The sequence below is a fragment of the Trachemys scripta genome, chromosome 13, assembly GCF_013100865.1.
Source record: "Trachemys scripta elegans isolate TJP31775 chromosome 13, CAS_Tse_1.0, whole genome shotgun sequence".
NCBI classification, from domain to species: domain Eukaryota; kingdom Metazoa; phylum Chordata; order Testudines; family Emydidae; genus Trachemys; species Trachemys scripta.
In genome coordinates this window covers 28223201-28247580 of record NC_048310.1, presented here as the reverse complement: position 1 = coordinate 28247580, position 24380 = coordinate 28223201, and the positions used below count along the sequence as shown (strand labels likewise).

Genomic DNA, 24380 nt, shown 5'->3' with positions numbered 1-24380 from the left:
TTGGGTGCAGAGCTCTTCTTAAAATCTCGCCCTGGGTATTTTTGTGAAAATTGGTAAAATAAGGAGCAAGAGTAGAGGGAGAATCAGTCACATAGAAACAGGGTAGACTGCGCTAAGGCAATTGTCACTGTTGTATAAAACTAAAAACTGTTCCTGTTTCTTACATATAGACAGACAGAAGCCACTTCTTTAGTTATAGATGAAATGTAAAATGCACTGTTCATTTTTAGACCTATGCCCTTTAACTGATCTGGGTCAAAGGCAGCAAAATTTGTTTACATTGCCGACCATGCCAAAAGCTTGCAAAGCAAGGATCACACTGGGTAGCCAAACCTTACCATTGCATGAAGACTCAGTCCTACTCTGCATTCCCCAATGCTTTGATATCCACTCTCTGTATGAGGCCACTTCTTGCGTTACTCTAATTATTCTACCTAATATACTGTGAAAGAAAAAACAAAAAAAACAAAGCACGGATTAGTTTTAAATACACAGGAATATATGTAACTAATGGTTTGACTTGACATTTAAACTTTTACCTTTCAGTTTCATTGTTGGGATAATATTTAGCTATTGGTGATACAGCATGGCTCAAAACAACATATGCATAATCAAAGGCCTGTTTCACTTGCATGGCACCATATGAACTCCTCCCAACATCATTACCTTAAAAATAAATACATAGATAATCCATTAATTCTATGCAATGCTTACTGACTTTGAAACACTGGAGTAAGAGCTCACAGAAAAGTGAGCTTTTAGAAAAAAGGATTTGCTTTCTTTGAAATCCTGACCCACCTTAAATCATTTCTTGTGGGGGATAAAAATTCAAACATTAATGAACTGAGAAAAATACACAAAGGAATCTAAAAGCCCAGCAGTAACTGGAATCTATGATACAAGTAGATGTCAAAATTGGAAAATCCACACAAAGCATATACTGTATAAAACATACATACACCTATTTTTATGTCATCTTCCACATGAGGTTTCAGATAAATAAGCCTTTGTAATAGCAATGATCACCCTTTAGTCACTGTCAATTATACCAAAAACTGAACCCTATTAATGGAAAAATCAGTGTTGAAACAACACACAGTGAAATCACTAGGTATTCGGGTCACTAACTCATGCCATAGTGTCCTTTTGGTTCTACAGAGATGACAGGCTAACCCATATTTCTGGACTGCTTTATAAATAAAATGAGCATTTTCTCTTGGAATTCATAAACACACTCTTCAAAAACTGAATGAGGATTTTTTTAAAAAAATAGTTAAAGCAATTACTTTTCCTGTTTGACTCTTTTGGGTTAAATTTTTGACAATAGTCAGTATGCCATATTTGACATTTTGCATATTAAGCTATGATACCTGGCTGTAGGGGATCTTCAATATATAGCATTGATGGTCTATAGCCATCCAGCATACTCTTTTGCACTTCATCTTTAGCCACATATGAACCACCATCCTTTATTCGGATTCCAGTCTTCAGGTAATTGAAGTGACGTCCATATAATTCAAAAAATTCTATTAAAAGGACACCATAGTTGGCACTGCGGATGCAGGCATCTTCCCTGGGATGTAGCTATTAAACAAGGAAAAATAAATTTGTTTTCTCTTGTCTTAAAGATTCCAGACTTCAAATGTTTTTTATATTGACTAGAAATAACCTATCTATATACAATTATGTCCCTTGACTAAAGTATTTAATAGTTGACAGTATCAAAGCATTTTACAGCATCCTTCTGAGGCATGCAAGCATCCCCCAAATTTTACCAATGCAGAAACTATGTGAATTTCCAAGGCAACCAGAAAAGTGTGTGTGTCAGAGCATGGATTACAACTCTGGAGTTCAATTCCCAGACCTGTGCTTGGAACACAAGCATAATTTAGCCTGGCCAGCTGTCTAAACATGGGCCATACACTATTGTTTATAGATTCTGAAGTATGAGTAACTGGCTGAAGTTGCCTTTTAGAATATGTAAAAACTTAAGTGGGTATCAATGCATTTTACTGATTACAAAAATTCCATTAGTCACCAAAAGAGATCTGGGTTGAGTGTAACTCAATGTTCTTAAAACGATGTATGCTTGCTCAGCTCATTTGCTTAGTACCCAGAATATTCTTTTAGTTGACCACTATTTCACAGCTGCTGGGAACAGACTAAAATGCCTGATCATCAAGCTATTCTACTACTATGAATATATGAAAATATATTTACTATTAAAGCATATAATTTGTTCAAAGTTAAAACATACGGAAAAGCGAGAACGTGATATATTAACTGTTTCAAATTTCTGCAATACTTCTCAGAAGTACCATAATATTGCTAAACAGATATTTGTGCATTATATAATTAGTGCAAAAATATTTTATTACTACAATTAGCTGAATCCTGTAGAAATTAATATCACAGGTGATCCCATGTAATTGTGTTTGGGATAACTAACCAAAGACAACAGAAACAAAACCGTGTGTCACATGCTGTATAATTTCTATAATGAGTAAGTATAACCCGAAATGAACAGGTATTATAAAGATATCTGTAGCTAAATGTTAACCTAATTATGTACTCTGTTCTAATTAAATAAAAAAAGTGATAAAACTTATGGAGGCAAGCCTAGTTTACCATAAATGATATATCGGATACTGATATACCACCAAAGTGCTTCTATCTGTGGGTGTGAAATCAAATGTTAAAGTCTTGAAAATGTTATGCTTTAGTTTCAATTGGATTAAAAGTATTTGGGCTATAGGAAATTGAAGATACATCATCATCATTGCAATATAAGAACATATCTTCCCAGGATTGAAAAATGGGAGGAATGAATAGGAAATTAAATCGTAACAGAAGGGGGAAGGGATTATTATTATTATTTTTAATAAAAGGAATATAGAAGCAACTTAGGAAAGTAATACTATATTGCCATTTTGGGATTCTGGGACATTACAGTACTCCTTTACTCAAAGAATTAAAATGCCACCTGAAACCTCTTGATAACATTATGCAAGCATTAGTACAAGATTATCCTAGATACCTGCATATTTTATGTACAGCTGACAAATGCATAAGTCATGTACAGAGAAGACAAGATAGAAGAAAGGAAGAGAAGCGGACAAGAGAATAAATCCTGCAAATACCTTAAGTATTTACAATTAATACTTTTATTGGATCTTGGGGGTTTTAACATGGACAAACCGCTTGTGCTTTACTCATGGCTGTGATATGGTCAAAAGCTCTTAATGGAATACAGCTTTAGTATGCATTGTTGGTGGGCACATTAGTCTTTATTCCTTAGGAGTTTTCATCTAATTTAAAGCATAAATCTGTATGAACCACAGATTGATTCAAGTTCATAGTTATCAAGGATGTTAAACCACTGAAGACAAATTTTCTCCTCTCCACGTAATTTGTTTTGGGTTGTAGTGAGATATATGGTTAGCCTTTGATGGATGTTAACCACCTATGTTAATGAAATTTATGGTGGTATTCCATGCCAAAAAAAAAAAAAAACCCGCTATCTGAACTGTCTCCCTTTTGAGTCTTCTTGAGAGAGAAATGAAATGGTCAACACTTAAGCTACCCTCTCACTCTTAGGGTATGTCTATGCTGCACACTCCTTATGGCGGTGTGTAGAGTACATACACTGCACGCCCCTCTAGCATGGGTATAAACAGCAGGGTAGACTGTGAGGCACTGCTAAAGCAAGTAGCATATACACATGCCAGAACCTTAGGGTTTATAGCCTATATGGTTCTCTATATGCCCAAGCAGCACCTCCCATGGCCACATTACTGCTAAAAATAGCATAGTGTCCCGCTGTCTCCCCACTACTGGAGTCTTTCTCCATAGCAGGGAAAGGATCTGACAGCTCCCTGCAGCAGAGACCCCAGACTCCAGCAGGGTGGATCTGTCGGAGCCTTCCCCTGCTTGCAGCTAAAGACTCCGGCAGCACAGAAAGGCTCTGGCAGCTCCCTGTGGCCAGAACCTTTCCCTGCTTCCTCCCAGAGCCTTTCACTGTCACGTGTAGCTATGAATATGCCAGTGGTGTACAGTGCAGACCAGGGGTAGGCAACCTATGGCATATATGCCAAAGGTGGCACACAAGCTGATTTTCAGTGGCACTCACACTGCCCAGGTCCTGGCCACCGGTCAAGAGGGCTCTGCATTTTAATTTAATTTTAAATGAAGCTTCTTAAACATTTTAAAAACCTTATTTACTTTACATACAACAATAGTTTAGTTTTATATTATAGACTTATAGAAAGAGACCTTCTAAAAATGTTAAAATGTATTACTGGCACGCGAAACCTTAAATTAGAGTGAATAAATGAAAACTCGGCACACCACTTCTGAAAGGTTGCCGACCCCTGGTGTAGACATCTCTCTAAGGTGGTCCCCAACAGAACAATAGGATGTCTCTTGTGCTACCACTGTTCAGGATATATCCAGAGGTTGAAGAGATAATTTCAGGCTAAAGGAATGCCAAGAAATTACCCTGAGTGTGGTTCTAAAAGTGGCCAATTTCAGATAAAAATGTTTAGACTACTTTTTATTCTTGTTAAACCCTCCAAAGCAAAACACAGCTATGAACGTGAGATCTGGATTAGAATCAGTCATATTTTCACCAAGTTTTTAACTAAATTCCATTTGTAGAACCAAATTCTGTCCTCATTTATAACTGTGCAACTGTAGACAATGAGGTCTACAGGCATAGAGTGCAGAGTCTGGCCTTCACTGGTAATGTTTCTGATGTTGCATGAGCAGGAAAGAACATCTTGATTTTCAGATCAAGGTTCAACTGGCAGTTAAGGGGAATATTTATATTTTAATACTTCTAAACTGAGCAAATTTAATCTGTAAGTCACTGAGTGACAGACATGCAATGCCACAATGCTATTTTTACAGTCACTTTTCAGAATAGAATCATACTATAAATTTGAGGGAAAATGTGAAACAAAAATTAATTTTAAGTTAAAATGCTTAAGTAACTTAAAACAAGAAACAAATCCTTTTTGCCCTAATGGCATCAATAATTTCATTAACTTACCTGGAGGAAGCTGACAGCCATTAAAAAAAGACTATAAGAACCAATTCCACCTGTGAATACTTCATTAAGGTCCCTCTGTAACAGGAACTGTTTTAATACTAAAACTAGATATGGTAATACAGGATATTTCTGAAAAAGAACAACACCAATGTTAGGCTAATATTGTACATATGTACACATTTGCTGTGAAATCTACACTGAAATTGGCTGAGACCAAGATAAACATGTAAACAGTGACTCACTATATAAAATGGTAAAGTGATGGCCAAAAGACATCTATTGGCATTTTTTAGACATGTAACAGAGAAGAGGTGGACTTAATGCAGTTTGCTTATGGACAAAACAGTTTTTGTATTTAAATTAATGAGGGGCAGCGGTCTTCCATTACTAATATCTATTTTAATTAATACAGCAGTAAAGAGGAAATGAGCTGGCTTTGTTTGAATCAAAACACACAGACATACTTCTTTTCTTACAAGATTAGACAAATTTGCACTGAGAACTAAGGGAAAGTCTCTCCAACGTGTAGCAAGACACTTAACAGGTAACAAAGCTTCCCACTTCTCAGTTGATATCCAAAACAAAAACTGAGGCCTTGATCCTGCAGACACTTATAACTTAACACCTTTGGAGTAGCCCATTGAAGTACCTATTAAATACAAAGTCATTACATCTACAAACTATTTCAGAAAGTACAATCACTTACCTTACAGTGATTGGTTCTTAGAACGTGTTTTGTCTGCAGGGATCCCACTCTGGGTTTCTGGCTACCAGTTCTCTCTCTACAGAGCAGGGTTTCAGGGGGTCTTATCTAAATAGACAGCAGAGCTCCCCCCAGCACAGTAGGCATCAAATCTAGTACCTGCAACTAGTGAGTAGTGCTGGACAGAAGTATGTACTAAAGTTCCAAATTGCTGCCCTGAACATTTCTGATGCAAGGACATTCCTCAAGCATGCCAAGGAGATAATTTGGGTTCTAGTAGAGAGTACTTTAATATGAGAGGGTGGAGCTAATTAATTTAGTTCATAGGAGATGTTAATGCCATCCAATACCTATTTCATGAAAGTCTTTGGGTCACAACAGTCCACCCTCCAGTCCTGTCCCCAGATGCTACAAATAGTCTAGGTGACTTGCAGAACGTAGAACAAAGCCTGAGGTATTTGGAGAGAACCCTCAAGACAGAGCACATCAAGTTTTGCTCCTTCACGAGTTTTTGTAGCTGGGAACAGAGACACACTGGAAGGTTTATGTATTGATTCAAATGTAAGTCTGAGACCATGTTTGGTGAGGACTAAGAGTTACCTTGTCTTTGTGAAATTTAGTATAAGGAGGTTCTAATATTAACACCTGAATCTCACTCACCCTTTGAACAGAGGCAACAGCTACTAAAAATGCTGTCTTCATAGAAGGGTGGCATACCGAGTATGAAGCTAAAGGTTCAAAGGGGTCGGGGGGAGCTTAATTAGGTCCAGGAATACAATATTTAGGTCCCAGGAAAGGGAAAGTCCATTACTGGGGGAAGTGTGTGGATCACATCTTTTCAAGAACTTAGACATAGATGGATATCAGAATATACTGGAGAGTGACAAGCAAATATTGTGGCTAAATGAACCCTAACCAAACTGACTGAATGTCCCAAATGTTTCAAGGGTAACTAGTCCATAACAACAGGAATAGATGGGGATTGAAGATCATGCTGAACTTCCCAGAGTGAAAGGCGTTTCCATTTGGAACTATACATTTGTCTTGTAGAAGCCTTTATGCGTTGAATCAAAATATCTTGTACCTCTATGGAGTGGTTCCGTTCTGTCAGATGTACAAACCAGGGGTCCATATGTATGATTGGAGTACCAGAACTGATGTACCTATGCTGGTACTATCAATATTAGCCAGCCATTGTCCCGTTTTACTCTTCTGGAGACTAATGGGATTAGCAGGAAGGCACACATCAAGTGTCCGTTCCACTGGATCAGGAATGCATCCAAAAGGGAACCTGGGTTCATGTGTCCTTGAGAGCAAAAATGCCAAGCATTTCGTATTCAAGTTGGTGGCAAACAGGTCTGTGGTTGGAAACCTCATTTGAGGAAGACTTGATTGAGGACTGAGTCTTTAAAAGTCTACTCATAACTTGTAAAACAGTCCGCCAGATTGCTCTGAATACCTTGTAGTGTAGAGCTATGAGACTGATTTAGTGTTGTATGCACTAGTCGTGTAGATGAAACCGCCTGCTGTCAGAGAACAGATAATGTCACTCTACCCTTTCTGTTGACATACTGTGTCACTGTAGACCATCAAGACTTGAATGGTAGCAGGAAAGAGCCTCATGTTAAATATATCGAATTTCAGTCCATGTATAGATGAGAGTCTGTTGGGGATCACCAACCTTGTGTCTGAAGACTGTCTAGGAGTGCCCCCAGTCTTGTTTAGAACCATCTGTTAACAGAGTTTTGGTGGGAGATGGGAACATGAATATGATGCCTTGGTAGACTTTTTGCAGGTCTTTTCACCAGCGTAGAGAGGACAGGACTTCTAAGGGACCTACAACCTGCACGTTCATGCTGTAAGTGCCAGGTTGATTATAACTACCGTTGAAGAGGTAGTTATGCCCTAATAGCTAAGTCTCTAGAAATTATAAATGTACACTGTACTGAGACTGCACGTTCGGAGGAAAGTGATACTGTGAAGATTGACACTGATGAGTCGCGCGCAAAAGAGCATGCATCAGGCAGTAAAGCTGATCTGCAGTGTGGATCAGGCTTTGAAGGAAGAGCAGTGGCAGAGTGACAAGTATGATGACTCTTTGGTCTCTTCTTTGACAGTACCAGGGAAAGTGATCTGTGCTGTGGCCTTAGAACTATGCCCCTTTCTGCCATGGTCAGCAGGAGAACCTGACTGACTCCTCGAGGCCTATACTGATTCTTTGGTACCTAGAGACAAGGCAGGAGGTCTTCTGGTAGCTGTGGAGACCCAGGTACCTGAGGTGTCACCCTGGCTTCCTGGAGAACAGGTCAAATGCTGTTTATGAGCAGCAGAACCACATTCTGAGTCAGAAGTGCCCTCATTGATCGCTCTGGTATAAATAATTTCAGGTGAGCATCTCAGGCTTCTAGTTTGAAGAAAGATCATAGATGGAACATTTGTCAGGAACGTGGTCTTCTCTAAGGCAAAAAGTGATATTTAGGATGCCCATTCATTTTGGCATAGTCAGCTCACAGGTAGGGCTGGACTTAAAGCTCAGATTTTGCTTCATCCATTAAGTCAATGCCTCAGTACCGAGGATGCTCATATTTTCTAATTATTATTTAATTTTTTTGCCAACAGGCTAAATAGTACTAAACTAAACACACATTAATCCTAACTCTAATAGAGGAGAGCTACAGGGTTCTAAGTGGACACAGCTAAGATCCATCATTCTGCCACAGGACTTAAGAAAAATCTGAGAGGCAGCTGGGCCCTTGGGTGGGGTGGAGTATGAGGATGTGTAGGAGACAGGTACAACCCCAGTTGACACTGCTGGCCAAAAGAATCCAATCTTGTGCTCCTGGGGCACATGTACCCTTAAGAGTGTGATCCATGTGGACAAATACTGTACTCAAAGAATAATTCTTCCGGTGGAAGATCATGAACAGTTTTGGAACAGATGTTTAAATACATTTCTATGCTCTTCCCCTAGCTTAAGGACAAGAACCCTACCTTGTAACACATATGCACAACTTCAGTAACTGGAATAGTCTCATGGAAGCCAATGGGGCTACTCACATGCCTCTGAGTTAAGCGCATGCATAAGCGTTTGTAAAATTGGAGCCTTAGCAAGCAAAAGGTAATGCTAACATTCTCGTCAGCTATTGAAACCCCTGAGGTCTGAAAATTTGGCTCACAACCTGATGTTACTACAGCAGAACTATACTATCAATTTTTAACATTAAGGGTTAAATCCTGCTTGCCTCACCCATGCAAAAAGCTTTACTGAGTCGAGAGATCTAAGAATTTTGCTCTGAGGTTATAACTATTCAAATAGTTAAGAGACTAGGTGGGTGAGGTAATATCTATTATTGGACCAACTTCTGTTGGTGAGAGAGACAAGCTTTCAAGCTTACACAGGAACTTAATATGTCATTTTTCAATTAAATAATGAATGCCATATTTATTAATACTATACAAGCCTGACACAATTATTTTGGCTTTCTGCACCAACCTCTTGTATTAATCATTGCAGGCATGAATAACTAAAGTAGTTAAGATAGTTAGCCAATATATTTCCAGAATACTTTTTATGTAGATTAAGCTATATAATTATGAACTGTATTACCAGAATGCCTTGTACTCATGCTAAGCTTTACTGTGGAAATTCACTACCAGTCAAATTGTTGTAAACTTTTTTCTTTGTACATGCAGAATCCGTCAGAAGCAAGATGTGTGCTCTGGTAAATTTTGTCAAGTATGAACAGTGTACTAGGTATAGTTACTTCAAATGTCTCAGTAGTCTAAGGCCACTTGTACTCTACAGTCTACTAATATCTGAAATACGTACAAAACCTAGAAAAAGAAAAGGTGTCTCCAATCTGTTGTAAACAAGGGGAAACAAATATGAGCACAGTTAAGCTCATAATTTAGAACAGAGTGAAGATGTAACTGCTGCAATTGATAATGTATAAACTCTATATTATGCTGTTCTATCTTTGATTAATAGAGCCTGATTATCTGCTGTATGAGCAATAAAGGAACTGAACTCTCAATAAGACACATTTAATATTGATGCTAATGCACCTCCTCTTGCAAACATACAGTGAGAATTTCTCTGTATACTTTCCATGAATATTTAATTCCAGGTTGTTTAGATAGCAACATGTTCTTCACTTTGTTTGAGCCTTAAGAGTGGCAATATTTTGGTACCAGACTGACAAAGGATAAAGTAGAGTGTCTGAATATTTGATCCTGCATTTTACTTTACCCCATTCTTATTATAAAGTGAATTATCAATGTACAACTCCATAGTGCTAGCATAAAGAATTATCTAACCTTGATAAAATCTCTGATGAGTTGGGCTGCTTTAACCCCATTCTGTACATTAAAGCTGATATCGACTTTTACTTCAGTGAAGGAATCTGTCAGTTTAATAATAGGTACCTGGCAAAAGAGCAAGAGATAAAGTTAATATTTAACTATCTGAAAGGGAGAAGTAATCTACTAAGTTTCCAAGATATATTTAGTTTCATTACTAAAAGATGATGTGCAAATACCTACACTAGCAAATTTGAACTGTTTTATAGATTTGTAGAAAGCAGGGAGGGAGAGAAAGATTGCAGGAGCGCTGTGAATTTAAAGATCTCACCCCTTTTTTATACATTTAATTGAATTGGGAATGATTTTTAACTCGTACTGAAACTATTTTCAATTTAAAATCTGTTATGCATAACACTGTTCTGAAACATTTTAAAATGCTGTAAAGTGAGTACAGTATATACTCGAACATAAGCCGGTTTGTTTATAAGCCGACCCTCCCAAGATGGATAAGTAAAAATGGAAAAATTTTGGGACTCATTCAAAAGCCGACCCTATAATTGAGGGGTCAGCAAACTTTGGCTTCCGGGCCATCAGAATAAGCTGCTGGTGAGCTGAGATGGTTTGTTTGCCTTGAGCGTCCACAGGAATAGAGGTAAACCTAAGTAAACAAAGTGTCCCAGCACGCCAGTTGCTTACTCCGATGGGCCGGGACAGCAACTGGTGGGGAAATTTGAGGGTGGGGAAGCTGGGAGTCAGGGGAGTAACCCCTGTGACCACCCTTCACATGACCCCACCTCTAGACTGGGACCTCCACACTCTACCCATCTCATCCCTTCCCACTTTATCTGGGGAGGATGTCTCTGGCCTGGCTGGAGCTGCTCCGTCATGGTGGGCAGCGTGGCACGTTCCATGGGCCGGGTGGTGCAGCCACAGCCTGCTCGGGGGGGGGGGGGGGGGGGGGAAGGGGGCGGGGCTGCAGCCTGCCAGCCCCAAAGCTGCAGCTGCTTCGGAGGCTGGGGGGAGAGCAGTGTGGCCAGAAGCGGAGAGACTCTGGCCCCGCCTCTTCCCTTCCTCTGTTGCAGGGAGGGGTTGTGTCCCACCTCTTCCCCTCTATACCCGTTTCTAAGCCAACCCCCTTCTCTGGTGCTTCCCTTTTTTACTAAAAAATTTGCCTTATGAACAAGTATATACGGTAGTTGTGAAGTCAAAACAGTATAATTTCTTGTGAGAAGCAAACACCAGAGGGCGACAAATGCACAACAATTAAAGATCCCTGATTTCATGCAAACATTCTTAATGAGAAGAGGAAAGAGAGACAGTGTAGGTTTACACTGCACACTAGTTCTGGGCTCCCACTCAGGTTTGAGCCCAAGCGCCCTTTACATCCACATAGAAATCAGTCTGACTTGGGCCAGCAAGCACTCAGAAGCCAGGTTCTAGGACCCGGATAAGGGGATGGTCAGAACCCAAGTTTTGCTGTGGTTTGGGGTCCAAGCTGTGTCATTTTGCAGTGTGGATGCAGCTCAAATCACAGACAGAGTCAGAAGGTCTGTATAGGGACGTATGGATGCATTAGTATGGCTGTGAGACCTGAGTCTAGTAACTGTAAGCCCAGGTTTACAATGCAGCATGGAAGCTTAAGACCAGGCTCAAACACCAACTCCTCAAGGTTGGGTCCACAAACCCAGGTTTGCAGTGCAATTTAGACAAATCCACAAATATCGCAGCAAATCTGTCCATAGAGTAAACAAATTACAAGACACATTATGAGTAATAAAATTGTCACTAAATAAGCAGATTTGATTCCAACCATCACAAAGCAAAGTCTGAGTAAAATGATACAAAGTAGAAGTATACCTGAAGATATTAAACTGGAAAAAGACTTACAGTTGCTTTGTCTAGAACCTTTACTGAACCTTCATCTGCTACATTGTGCTTTCTAAGAGCCTCTTCCAGGGTCCACAGAGGCAAAGTCTCCCATTTTCCAAACACAACTAAGTCAATATCACTGAAAATGCAAGAAAATATAAAAATAGTAAGTCAATATATGTACTGACGCTAGGTTTGGTGGGCATTTAAAAGTATAGGATTGGAAAAACGCCAATAGAAAGTAAAATAAGTAAAACAGGTCACTGAATTCTCTTAAGCAGGAGGAAGATAAAAATTAATACACAACATCAGAGTAATCATTTTTAAATGCCTAAAATATGTTAAGGGAGACAAGGCGGTTATGTCTTTTATTAGAGCAACTTCTGTTGGTGAAAGAAACAAGCTTTTGAGCTCCACAGAGCTCTTCTTCAGGTGACCTCAGGCTTCAGATGGAACTCAAAAGTTCTCTCTTTCACCAAGAGAAGTTGGTCCATTAAAGATATTACCTCACCCACCCTTGCGTCTCCCATAGCCTGGGACCAACACAGTTACAACACTGTAAATATACTAAAATCAGACAGCAAGCTATCATCCTGACAATTTGATAATGAGAAGTGGGATAAATGAATCCACCTTTCCATTAAAAAACAATGGAAATAGTATTCAGAAGAACTATGAGCTGTTAACATATGAAAAGTTGATGTAATGACTACATTAATCAGAGTAATTTATAAGTATATAGAACAACCTTGAAACCCTTATTAACCACTAATGTTATATATGCCATCATATGCCAGCAATGCCCCTCTGCTATGTACATTGGCCAAACTGGACAGTCACTACGCAAGAGGATAAATGGACACAAGTCAGATATCAGGAATGGCAATATACAAAAACCTGTAGGAGAACACTTCAACCTCCCTGGCCACACAATAGCAGATGTAAAGGTTGCCATCTTACAGCAAAAAAACTTCAGGACCAGACTCCAAAGAGAAACTGCTGAGCTCCAGTTCATTTGCAAATTTGACACCATCAGATCAGGATTAAACAAAGACTGTGAATGGCTATCCAACTACAGAAACAGTTTCTCCTCCCTTGGTGTTCACACCTCAACTGCTAGCAGAGCACCTCACCCTCCCTGATTGAACTAACCTCGTTATCTCCACACTGATATATACCTGCCTCTAGAGATTTCCATTACTTGCATCTGAAGAAGTGAGGTTCTTACCCACGAAAGCTTATGCTCCCAGTACTTCTGTTAGTCTCAAAGGTGCCACAGGACCCTCTGTTGCTTTTTACAGATTCAGACTAACACGGCTACCCCTCTGATACTTGAAACCCTTGGATTTTAACTGCTTTCCAGCCTACTCTGCATCAAACTGATTCCCCTCCCCCCCCACCAATTAACTGAAAAATATCAAAGATAGAACCCTTCACCAAGAGAGATTACACACCTATTCACTAAATAAATACTGAAGCAGAGTTTTGAAAAAGGTTAAGTAAGTTAGTTATTTACTAAGTCTCAGTAATTTTCCTTTGAATATGAAAATAGCAAGTCCTAATTAGAATTAAACCATCAGAGCATCTTTAGCTGCAGGAGAGAGAGGAGATGGATAGGAGCCCAGTTTGGGCTATAGATGAGATTTGCAGGGGATTTTTTTCTCTCTGATGTGTGCATGAAAAGTAGTGGATCAAACTGATAGAACAGATTGTTAACTATCCAGTATTACAAACTACAAGTTTCAAGACAAAAACAATTATTTCTTTATGTGCATGAACTAGCAGTGTCTTCAGACAGAACAGATTTCATAAATCAGTGAGGATAGCATCCATCTAATGGTAATCACAGCCTTGATGAGCGTTCTAATAGAAATTTTAAAGGTGCCTAGATGACTGTGCAATTTTATTAGGGTCCATAAGAGTCTTTAAAATTTAAAAAAAAACAGTGAAAACTTTTTTTGGAGGCTTTGAAGAAGCTGAGCTATATATTTTTCCAAACTTCTTTTTTGGTTTGTAGTTTAAGGTCTGCTTTCCAAATCAGGCACTAGACCAGTCTGATTTGGGTGAAGAGGGAAGGATTTAAGCCTAGACAGATTATTCTTCACCAATAAACTGGCTTGCCAAAGTAAACTATGGCGGGGGGGGAAGAGAAATACTGGGGAATCTACCTTATTTCAGAAGTTATTTTCATGCAGATTTTAGAATTTTGTACTTTTACAGAAGCCACATTAGGAACTTTGGCTGTCTGTGTGCAAATTCTAATCAGTGTTAACAACAGACAGGTTTAAACACCAGTCCAACTATATACTGTTTAGCTGACCAGGAACAAGCACCACTCAGCACATTTCAGAAAACTACGGTTAAAACCTTCTCTTCTGAAATGGTGCTGCACTATTTTATTCTGATCTGCACTTGCAGCTAAATCAGTGCTCAACTCATTGCTCAACAGATTTGGTAGCAGCAAAGAATGCTTCTAGTGTGCCCCAAGCCAGAGAGAGCAATATAGTAACACCCTGAGAATACATATTACCTGAAGGATAACATTACTTGACCCCCACCAGACAAACAATTGTTATCTAATTAGTCCCCAGCACTGAGGTAATTGGATAGTCAAGGGATTCTATTTTAGAACAACAGAATCAAAAAGGCCAGCAAAGGGTGTTTTAACAGGAAAACCTCAGATCTAGACTAACGGTGTAGCTAGAGATGAATAAAAAAATTAAAGAAACAAGAGAAAATTGTGTTCATGTTGGAGACTAATAACAAAGTAGAATGAAGAGGCACAGTGTACCACGCTGGCCTCAATTCTGTTTTATTAAATCAAATACTCCAAGCATTGGAATTCTTCTGAATAGCAAAGTAGGCATGCTCCAGAGCAACAACAACGAACAGGGAAGAAACGCCGGCAAGACAGAAGTGCCTCTGACCACTGCATCAAGAGTTCAGAAAGATTGCAATTAAATTCTCCCAATTGAGTTTTGGTAGTGAATAAAAACTAACTTTGCAAATTGTAATCAAAATCTGAACCACTGAAGGGCTCAAAACAAATGCCAAGCATCAAGACTGGAGCAGCAAGGGGATTAAGTCTATTAGACATGTGAATAATGATGCATATATTTCTTGAATTATCAGCACCTAATCTATTTTTGATTAATCCAAATTGTCTGAAGAAAGAACAAAGCCAAATTTAAGCAGGCAACATGTTTTCTCAGGGGACCTGTGCTTCTGAGAGGCCTACTTGTCAGAAATTTAGCAACTCAGTTTGATTTCTTTCTTGTTGCTTCATAAGTCAAAGCCAATTATATGAAGAAGTTTCTTTAATTTGGTTCCTAATTTTATTAAGCATTTTCCTCCTAAGAGTAGATGAGAAATAACAATTGTGAACAGAGAAGAATATTGTAGTCAGGTTTGGGAATCAACTAATTACTCATTCTGAAATGTTCCCTGGGAAAAAAATGTTTTTAAAGGTCTTTAAAGTATAAACTACAGTCTTTGAATTGCTTATAGGAATTTATCCTGTAACCATTAGGGCTTGAAGATTACTTATATTTTACATTTTTAATTAGCAAAATTATTTCAAATTCCTACATTCAAGATCTTAATGCGATCTTGTGATGAACTTTCTTTTGATGAAAATTAGTAATGTATTTAGCTAAGTCTGCAGTTAGCTACTTAAGATTTCTCAGTAATAGAAGCTTGAGTGGGACTAAATAGACAGACTTTATCTTCAGCATCTGATTAGTGTATATCAGGGGTAGGCAACTTATGGCATGCGTGCCAAAGGCGGCACGCGAGCTGATTTTCAGTGGCACTCAAACTGCCCGGGTCCTGGCCACCAGTCCAGGGGGCTCTGCATTTTAAATTGAATTTTAAATGAAGCTTCTTAAACATTTTAAAAACCTTATTTACTTTACATACAACAATAGTTTAGTTATAGGTTATAGACTTACAGAAAGACACCTTTTATAAACATTAAAATGTATTACTGGCACACAAAACCTTAAATTAGAGTGAATAAATGAAGATTTGGCACACCACTTCTGAAAGGTTGCTGACCCCGGTGTATATGTTGATAGCTTTAAGAGTTCTTTTGGTTTAAGCGGTTAGCTAAAAAATAGCCTCCTCTTTTGTTAGGCTCATTGTATAGATTTTTTTTTTTTTTTTTTAAATAAAGGCAGCAGCAGCCTGGATTCTTGAAAAGGCTTTATTCCCCTATCTTTGTGAACAAAGACATCTACAATCATTTATGTCAACCAAACTGACTACGTAATATGCTGATGTTTTAATTTCTTCTTCTAGAAACTGGATTCAGCTTCTCTTTTAATATAAATAGCTTAATACTTGACCTCAAATGTCAGGTTTAAAGGGTATCACATGCTGGAAAAATCACAGTGAAGTGGGAGAAATCTAAACTTTTACTTTGATTTAATCTTGTAATTAGACTGAATTATAAAACTAAATTTATACTCGATAATACGATCAAAGGGGTCACATTTTAAATTAATGCAAGCAGGATCTAAACAGGGGGATGTGTCCTATTTCATATAATTCATCAATCATTCTTTATATTTTTACAATGTATTTATTGGGAGGGCTGAATAAAAATATAATATTTACCTTCAGGCTTGAGCAGTTTTAAGGGATAGTCAGACATTTTAAAACATGAAGCAATCTTTTAAGATATGGTCTTTTTTAAACATCACTGAAACAGGTACTCTCTACAAATGCCTGTATACAAGTCAGCTTTGAATTTGAAACACATGATATAAGTCAGTAGTTAAGAAAACAGTAAGATGACAAGTGCATATTCCATCCCAGGAACATTATTCTCTCTCAGTGCACAAAAATTCAACATACAGCAATGGGGGATAAAGGTAAACAGCAGAGGAAGAGACTTCAAAATATGCCTAAACAATGTAGAAGAAGTTACTGAAAAGGTACTAACCTAGTAGGTAGATATAAACCAGTTTTAAAACTTCCAAATATCTGCACCTGTAACAGAAAAATAGGGCATTAGAATGCACCTTTTAAATTTCTGAACAATTATCTAATCGAGTCTCCAGAAAAGTTTGACTATTGCTACCCTCCACTGGTAGTTTTAGGTATTACTGAAATATTTAACATGACCATAAAACAGAGGAGCCTGGCAAACTCAAGTATTTACATCTTTAACTTTAAAAGAAGATTAGAAATAGAGCAATGCAGCAATAGGCCTAAAAATATACATGACAGTAAGCAGCTGTACAGATAGAAGACAATATCAGAATAAATATTATTTCTAATTAAAGTGCTACTCGTGACAGTAGAGTTCTAGCTCCATCAGCTTTTCCATTACAAATCCCTCATTTTAAAAATACTTAAATGTGTAAGAAACTATTTTTAAAAATAATAATACTAGAGAAAAGCATCAAAGAGTCTGATATAACATCCAGGCAAAAAAAGAGTTTGTGTTCTAGCTCTCAAGCCATTTATACCTTTGTACTACCACAAATATATATTACCATCTACTTTATAGAAGTGTTGCAAGCACTAACTTTTTGGAGTGTGCTAGGAGTGCTATTAATACTATCCTGCAGCATTCTTATTGTGTTGGTGCAGGTGCATTTTTCTGCTTGCATGTAAACTATTTATATTTTTGCTAACATCTTTACAATCTTAGTGCATGTCTACACTTAAAATTCTACAGTGGCACAGATGCACTGATGCAGCTGCGCCATTGTAACGCTTCAGTGAAGACACTACCTACACTAATAAGAAGGCTTCTCCTGTCAGCGGCATAGGTACTCCACCTCCCTGAGAGGTGGTAGGTACGTTGAAGGGCGAAACCCTTCCATTGACATAGCACTGTCTACACTGGAAGTTAGATTGATATAACTGCACTGCTCAGGGATATAGATTTTCCACACCCCTGAGCAACACAGTTTTACAGAAGTTGCTAGCATAGACCAAGCCTTACTGACGTCTTCCTTCTGTCTTGGATTTTGCAGCCATTAATACAATGCTAATGTTTCTAAGAGAACCTTTACCATGCAACGTACCCAGAGGTATTCATTCTAACAAACACAAATCCTAACACCCACAATTAATGCAAAATAGGAACCCTTTGCAAGCCAGTTTATATTCCTCTCCCACCCCAACGTTTAAAACAGTGAATTTTATGTTTGCCAGATTAAATAGACTTAAGCTTACTACTGCCCATCTTGTGTCCAACTATGGTATTGTCATAATCGCACAAGGCATGCAACATCAACTGTTCTCTGACCAACGCGGAGGACTGTGTAATATCCAAGTACAGTTAAGGTTAACATGACAAGCTTTCCTCTGAATTTCATTGTATGACAACTTTTGTTTATACAATACTAGCAAGATTTAATGTTCACGTCGTCAAGTTCTTTTATTTTATTTTAAATGCCTTCACTTAAAAAAAAAAAATCACTAAATGTTGTTCAATTTCAGTGTAATTAAAGCCTCTCCTATGGTGGAACCAGCTGATGCCAAGAACAATTCTCACTTATTAGGAATGTTTCCTTCTAAGCACATCCCCCTCAAGTAAGAGAGCAAATGACAATTTCTGAAGTCTATACATAAAGTTACAGGTTAAGATATATAGTTTTACACAATCAACTTTTTATCCCTTTCTTGAATGATGTGCGGAAAGCATACAATGTATGTACCATGTCTTGTTTTAAAGTTTCATTCATGCGGACAGGCTATTTTATTTTATTGTTTGTGCTCATAAATGGTTTCAACATGCTTGTTCACAGTGTTTACACCTTATTGGTTGTGTGTTTTGGTGTCAAAGTATACAAGAACACTTAATCTTAGTTAATTTCAAATTCAAGTTATACTGTACCTAGATTTGTCACATCTGAAATTTATAGGGTTTTAAAAACAAAAATAAAAAAAACTTACATGTGAAGGTAATGTGAATAGCACTGGCTAGAGCCATGGACAGAGACCAGGCACCACTCAAGCTTCCCCCAGTAAAACAACACCAAGCAACTAATATCCTTGGGGCAAGTGAAACAATATTGTATTTCTAAATTACATTCTATGGAGTTAATTTATTGTAGTAATGCTTTATTTAAAATTAAAAAACAGAGTGAACAGTTTAAATTTGAAAGCATATGCAAGGATTTTACAAGATGAGAACTACAACAATAAGTTGAGTCATGAGCTACAGCATATCGTCATCATCTACACCACTGTTGCTCCTGGATGCACTGCCTTGGTGTTGGCTGCTAGGGCTGCAAGCAGGGGTTGGGCCCTGCCCCTTCTGGAGACAGCTGGGGCACAACGCTGGAGGAGCAGGCAACTGGTAAGTTCCACACCTTCCAAGGGGTGGTGGGTCTCCCCCGACCCAAATCACCCCTGGCTCCTGCTGTCTCCCCCAACCCCTGAATCCAGGGCTTAATTTGTCCCCAGCTTTGCTGGATCTGAGTAAGTATGCTGTGAAAAGTGATATTTGTATGTTTGTTAATATCACTTTTAACAACAGGACTTACAAGCTAGCAATAAATAAATTACAATGATTTTGGACATGTATATGTGCATATTTATTTGTTTTGCCTAAAGCGAGTAAGTATTTGAGTGAAAAGTATGACAGCGGCCAGCAAGAGTTGGTGGTTGCACTCTGAGGCCACCAAAAAAAATTGTCCTGAGAAACCCTGATCTAAGTCATGGTTCCTTCCTACACTATCTCTTATACCTGTATGCACATAAGCATCTCTTTTCCAGCAGGACAAGCCACCTCAATGCAATCAGGTAGGCCTCCCCCACCAGTCATGTTCTCCTACACTTCTGCCTTACCTCACACTCTTAAGTAACATTAAAAAAAAAAAAAAGTTAAGAACTAATGAGATGCGTGGTAACAAACACCCAAATATAATTCTGGTTAGATCTCATACCCTTCCTTTGTTGGTAGTATATCTAATTTAGCTTCCCTAACCAGGGCATTTGTTCATATACAGTAACTCCTCACTTAACGTTGTAATTATGTTCCTGAAAAAGCAAAACCATGTGAAGCAAATCCAATTTCCCCATAAGAATTAATGTAAATGGGGGGTGGGGGTGGGGGTTAGGTTCCAGGGAAATTTTTTTTTTGCCAGACAAAAGACATTAAAACTTATACTGTATATGTATATAAACAATTTTAAACCAACAGTTTAATATTGTATACAGCAATGAATGATTGTGAAGCTTGGTTGAGGTGGTGGAGTAAGAGAGTGGAATATTTCCCAGGGAATGCCTTGCTGCTAAATGATGAACCACCAGCACTCAGCTGAGCCCTCAAGGGTTAAAAGGCTACTGTTAATGTAGCCTCACACTCTGCAAGGCAGCATGGACTGAGACAGGAGAGAGGAAACACAACCGATGCAGGGCAGTAGCTGCAAACCCTTCCCTGCAAAAACTGAAATGATGATGAGCCCATGCTATCCAGCTGGAGCACACCACTCCCTCCTCCTGATAGCACACACACCGCTGCACAGGTGCTGACTTTCCAAAGTGCTGGGGGGTAGATGCATGAGTGAGAGAGACGTGCATTGCCCCTTTAAATACACTGACACCACTTCAAGTACATTGCCCTTTTAAGCAGATCAGCCAGTTCAGACAGGAAGCAACAGCTTCCAGCCAGCTCCCTCTTCTCTGTCCCTCTCCTCAGCTTTGTGGAGAGGGGGTACAGAGCGGGAAGGGGGAGCGGGGGGGGGGGGGAGGAGACGACACGGCAGGAGCAGGGGGACATCCTGATATCAGCACCCCCCTCCCCCCCAGCAAGCTCCCGAGAGCAGCTCCAAGGGAGAGGGAAGGTCAGGAGCAGGGGGAGGGGGGGAGGGACAGCTGAACTGCTGCTGGGCAGCTGCCAAGCCACATACCTTACAGGGAATTTAGGGGAGCTGATGGGGGGGGGGGGGGAAGAGACTGCTGGCCACCCCTGATTCTAATCCCCACAAGGAGGGGCTGCTCTTCCAGAGAATCCTGCAAGCAGTGGACAAAGCAGGCAGCTGCCAAACGAAGTTATAAGTGAGTATTGCACAACTTTAAACGAGCTTGTTCCCTAATAGATCAGCAACATAACAACATTAACTGGGACAATGTTAAGTGAGGAGTTACTGTACATGTCTAAAGTACCAAGCTCAACTATGATGCCATAGAAATAGTGAATATCTTCTATATCACAATTTGAGCATAAAGTTATATATGGAATAACGGGGAAAAGTGGTAGTGTAACAAAAACAAAACAAAAAAAAACACTGTTTACGAAGACACAAGCAAAAACAAAGCTTTTTGTTAGAGCATGCCAAGCCCTACTCACATCTGCATTCGGCCAGAGCTCCTTAATAACGTTTTCTATTCTGTTCACCACTTCCATTCGCATTCTTTCTTCTTCCGGTCTGGGAGACATGTACTTGTAGAAATCAATGATTTCTTCATGAAGACTGACGAGAGAAAAAAGATAAGTTAACTAAAAGAGAAAAATTAAAATGGCTGCTATTATCTGAAATGGTTTAGAAATATTTCAAGGACATTCAACACTAAACAAAACTATTGTCTGCCTTCAACAAAAGTAAATTCAGATTTACGGAAGTTTAATTTCAACACATTAATCTACAAAACATAGGATATTCTTATATCATGTTTATGAAGAACATGGAAGTTAATCAAAGCTGCTTTTGGTCACACTAAAAGTGAAAGAAATAGCACTACTAAATATGTTAGCATCAGCATGATATATAAAGCTTTAAATCTTCAAGGAAGTTTCTAATGATGAGTTCAAGGTACGCACAGTATCCAAATATTTAAACAAAAGCCTTTTAGCTAACCTTTTCGGTTAGTCCCTTGTCACTAACTGATTAATCGCCAGTGTCAGCACAAGTGATTTGTTAATCCACACAAAATCAATTCTGAGACATTTAAACAAATGTCAACTAACAAATAGTTGTCCGTAGTTAGAGTCATCTCAGTTATATGTACCTATTTGTCCACTCCTAAGCAGAAACATTCACACTAAGCACTGTATTCTCGTATTAGTGTTAAAAAGGAGCTGTGTACACACATCAATGGAACACAGGGTAGAATGAAGTTGGCAGTCAGCTGATCAGCTGCATTGTTTTAAAAATAAGTCCCCACACATTTTGGGTGTGGTTTTAATTAAACAGCTACACTAAGTATAATTTAACACAAGTCTCAATCCACAAGTCCAGGAAATTTGTGTATCCATTTGCACTAGCACATAGCAACATCCTCCTAACTAACCAGAAGACTAAAGCCCATTTTCACCACGTTTTCTCTGTCAACACCACCAAATTTAAACTGTCATTGAATTCCTGCAAGATTAAATAAATCCCTGACATGGGATTGATGAGTTTATTTCACTTGTTTCCTACAGTGCCCATTATAGTAGCAGCTAAATGTTTTAAAAAGAATTAAAACAAAAAAAAAAGTTAATTGTCAAAACAAATGCATCTTGTCCAGAAGCTCTGATGGACTGCCAAGAGGACTGATTTACAAAGTTGAGGTCCTCAGATGAAAGGTAAGTCTTCCTAGCCTCCCCCCGGCCCCTCCCCCCCCCCACACACAATGAAAGCTATACCACAGATGTCATGAAATAGATGAAGTACACCTGAAAGGGACATGACAGTAAGTATTATGACTAAAGAGATACGCAACTCAAATTTCATCTGTCTGAAACATTTTAATATTCTCCTATTACAAGTTACACTGTAGATTACTAAAACTGACAAGGGATTAGAGGATCAAATATTTTCTTTATTTTTTACTTAGTATCTAGCTATGCTCTTTGTATAATTAGTTTAATTTTAGTCTCTTACACTAGCATCACTAGATCATGCTTATGCAGGACATTCTATTCTTCGGGTATTGCTACAGAGTGTTTCTAACAGCAAATCTGCAAAATTGAACAGCTGCTCTTTCAGCGTTTACTTGGTTGTTACTATAAAACTTGGCTTCCTACTGTCTTACTCCTTCCTCCTCTCCCCACTTGTATTTTTCACTCAAAAATCTTCAACATGAGACTAAAACACACATCCCTCAATATACTGTTTGTGATCTGCTACTTGGAGGTATTTGCTAATAAAAACCTAATCATTTGGTTTCTCAAAAGGTCTCCTAGTCCACCACTTAATATTTCCTCTTAGAAATCCTGATGCAATTCAGTCTGTAATATAAAACTAATATTTTATAAGTTCTATCACTATAACCCTGTCAGGATAATTAAGTTTATGTGAGACGCACATGCTGGGGGAACTCTAGTCTGAACACTCCATGGCCAACAGAGCTTTTTAGGTAACAGAGAGGCTTGATTTTTTAGTCATTGGGTCACATTACCACTTACTACTGAGATTCCGAGGTAATGGCCAGGAGTACACAGATTAATGTACAGATTTACTGTTAAGTACAGCCTGCAGTGACAAAGGAAGAGGGTGCTAGTTAAACAGTCAGTCTGCCAGAATTTAAAACAAAAAAACAAAAACAAAAACAGAGTGATAACTTCGTTCTTCCGGTTCGTAATTTAAAAAAAGGAAAAATTAGAAATTGAATGTTTCCAAAGGTTATGGGACAAAGCAGAGAGCTGTCCATTAACACAGTTACTTCATTAGCAAACAGTAAACTGAGTGACAAAGTTTGGTTCTCGTGCTTTAAAATAAGATTACTCTGTTACAGATTTGTCCCCTATGGTTCTTAATGGGCATTACATTCCTGTTAACTCAAGTAGCAACAATTCTGTAAAAACACCTATATATTAAACAGAATAATATGCAGAATATCAACTGATCCCTATACAACAATTGTTTGATGCATCACCTGACCCTGATCAGGGACCTTCTATAAGTAGTTGTATTTGTTTGACATGGTCATTTATCCAACAAAAATTATGGGGAAAAAAATTCTCATTTTCCTTTAAAATGTTAACATTCCTGTTCCCAATACTTTACTTAGCATGTCTGATTTTGCTAACTGCTAATGGTGCAAGCTACAAAGCCAAGAGACAGGCAATTAAGAAACACACAAGGATATACAACCATAAGTCATAAGTGCACTGGACTTCCGAGAAAGTTAGTTAAAGCTTTATTTTCCAAAATAGGTACCAGATATGCTAATTAACTGATATTTCTAGAAGAATGACATTAGAAAATATTTGAGCTACTGTAAATGCATGAATAAAAGACCATTAATACATCTACACTGCACTCTCCTTAAGGTGGTGTGTAGAGGACATGTGCTACACCCCCGCCCCCCAGCACAAGTATAAATAGCAGCTGGTGAAGCACTGTTTTTGGAAGTAAAGCCATGCCTGAACCCTGTGGGTATGTATTCCACACAGTTCTCTATGTGTCCAAGCAGTGCTTTCCTGGTCTACACTGCTATTTTTAGCTGTGTAGTGTCCTGCTGCCTCTCCACTACCAGAGCGTACTCCTGCTTTGAAAGGCTCCGGGC

At 38.6% G+C, this 24380-nt stretch overlaps 1 protein-coding gene across 2 annotated transcripts in view; it reads right to left on the bottom strand.

Annotated features, from left to right (window-relative positions):
- TENT4B (terminal nucleotidyltransferase 4B) overlaps positions 1–24380 on the bottom strand; it is a 48572-nt gene that overhangs the window by 4007 nt on the left and 20185 nt on the right. For both annotated transcript variants that reach the window (XM_034788884.1, XM_034788883.1), the window contains exons 2-9: positions 21238–21361; positions 16870–16916; positions 11943–12063; positions 10071–10178; positions 5051–5179; positions 1371–1584; positions 540–666; positions 339–442 (exon numbers count right to left, since the gene is read on the bottom strand). In XM_034788884.1, the coding sequence (XP_034644775.1) occupies positions 339–442; positions 540–666; positions 1371–1584; positions 5051–5179; positions 10071–10178; positions 11943–12063; positions 16870–16916; positions 21238–21361 (974 nt within the window). The remainder of the gene's footprint in view (positions 1–338; positions 443–539; positions 667–1370; positions 1585–5050; positions 5180–10070; positions 10179–11942; positions 12064–16869; positions 16917–21237; positions 21362–24380) is intronic.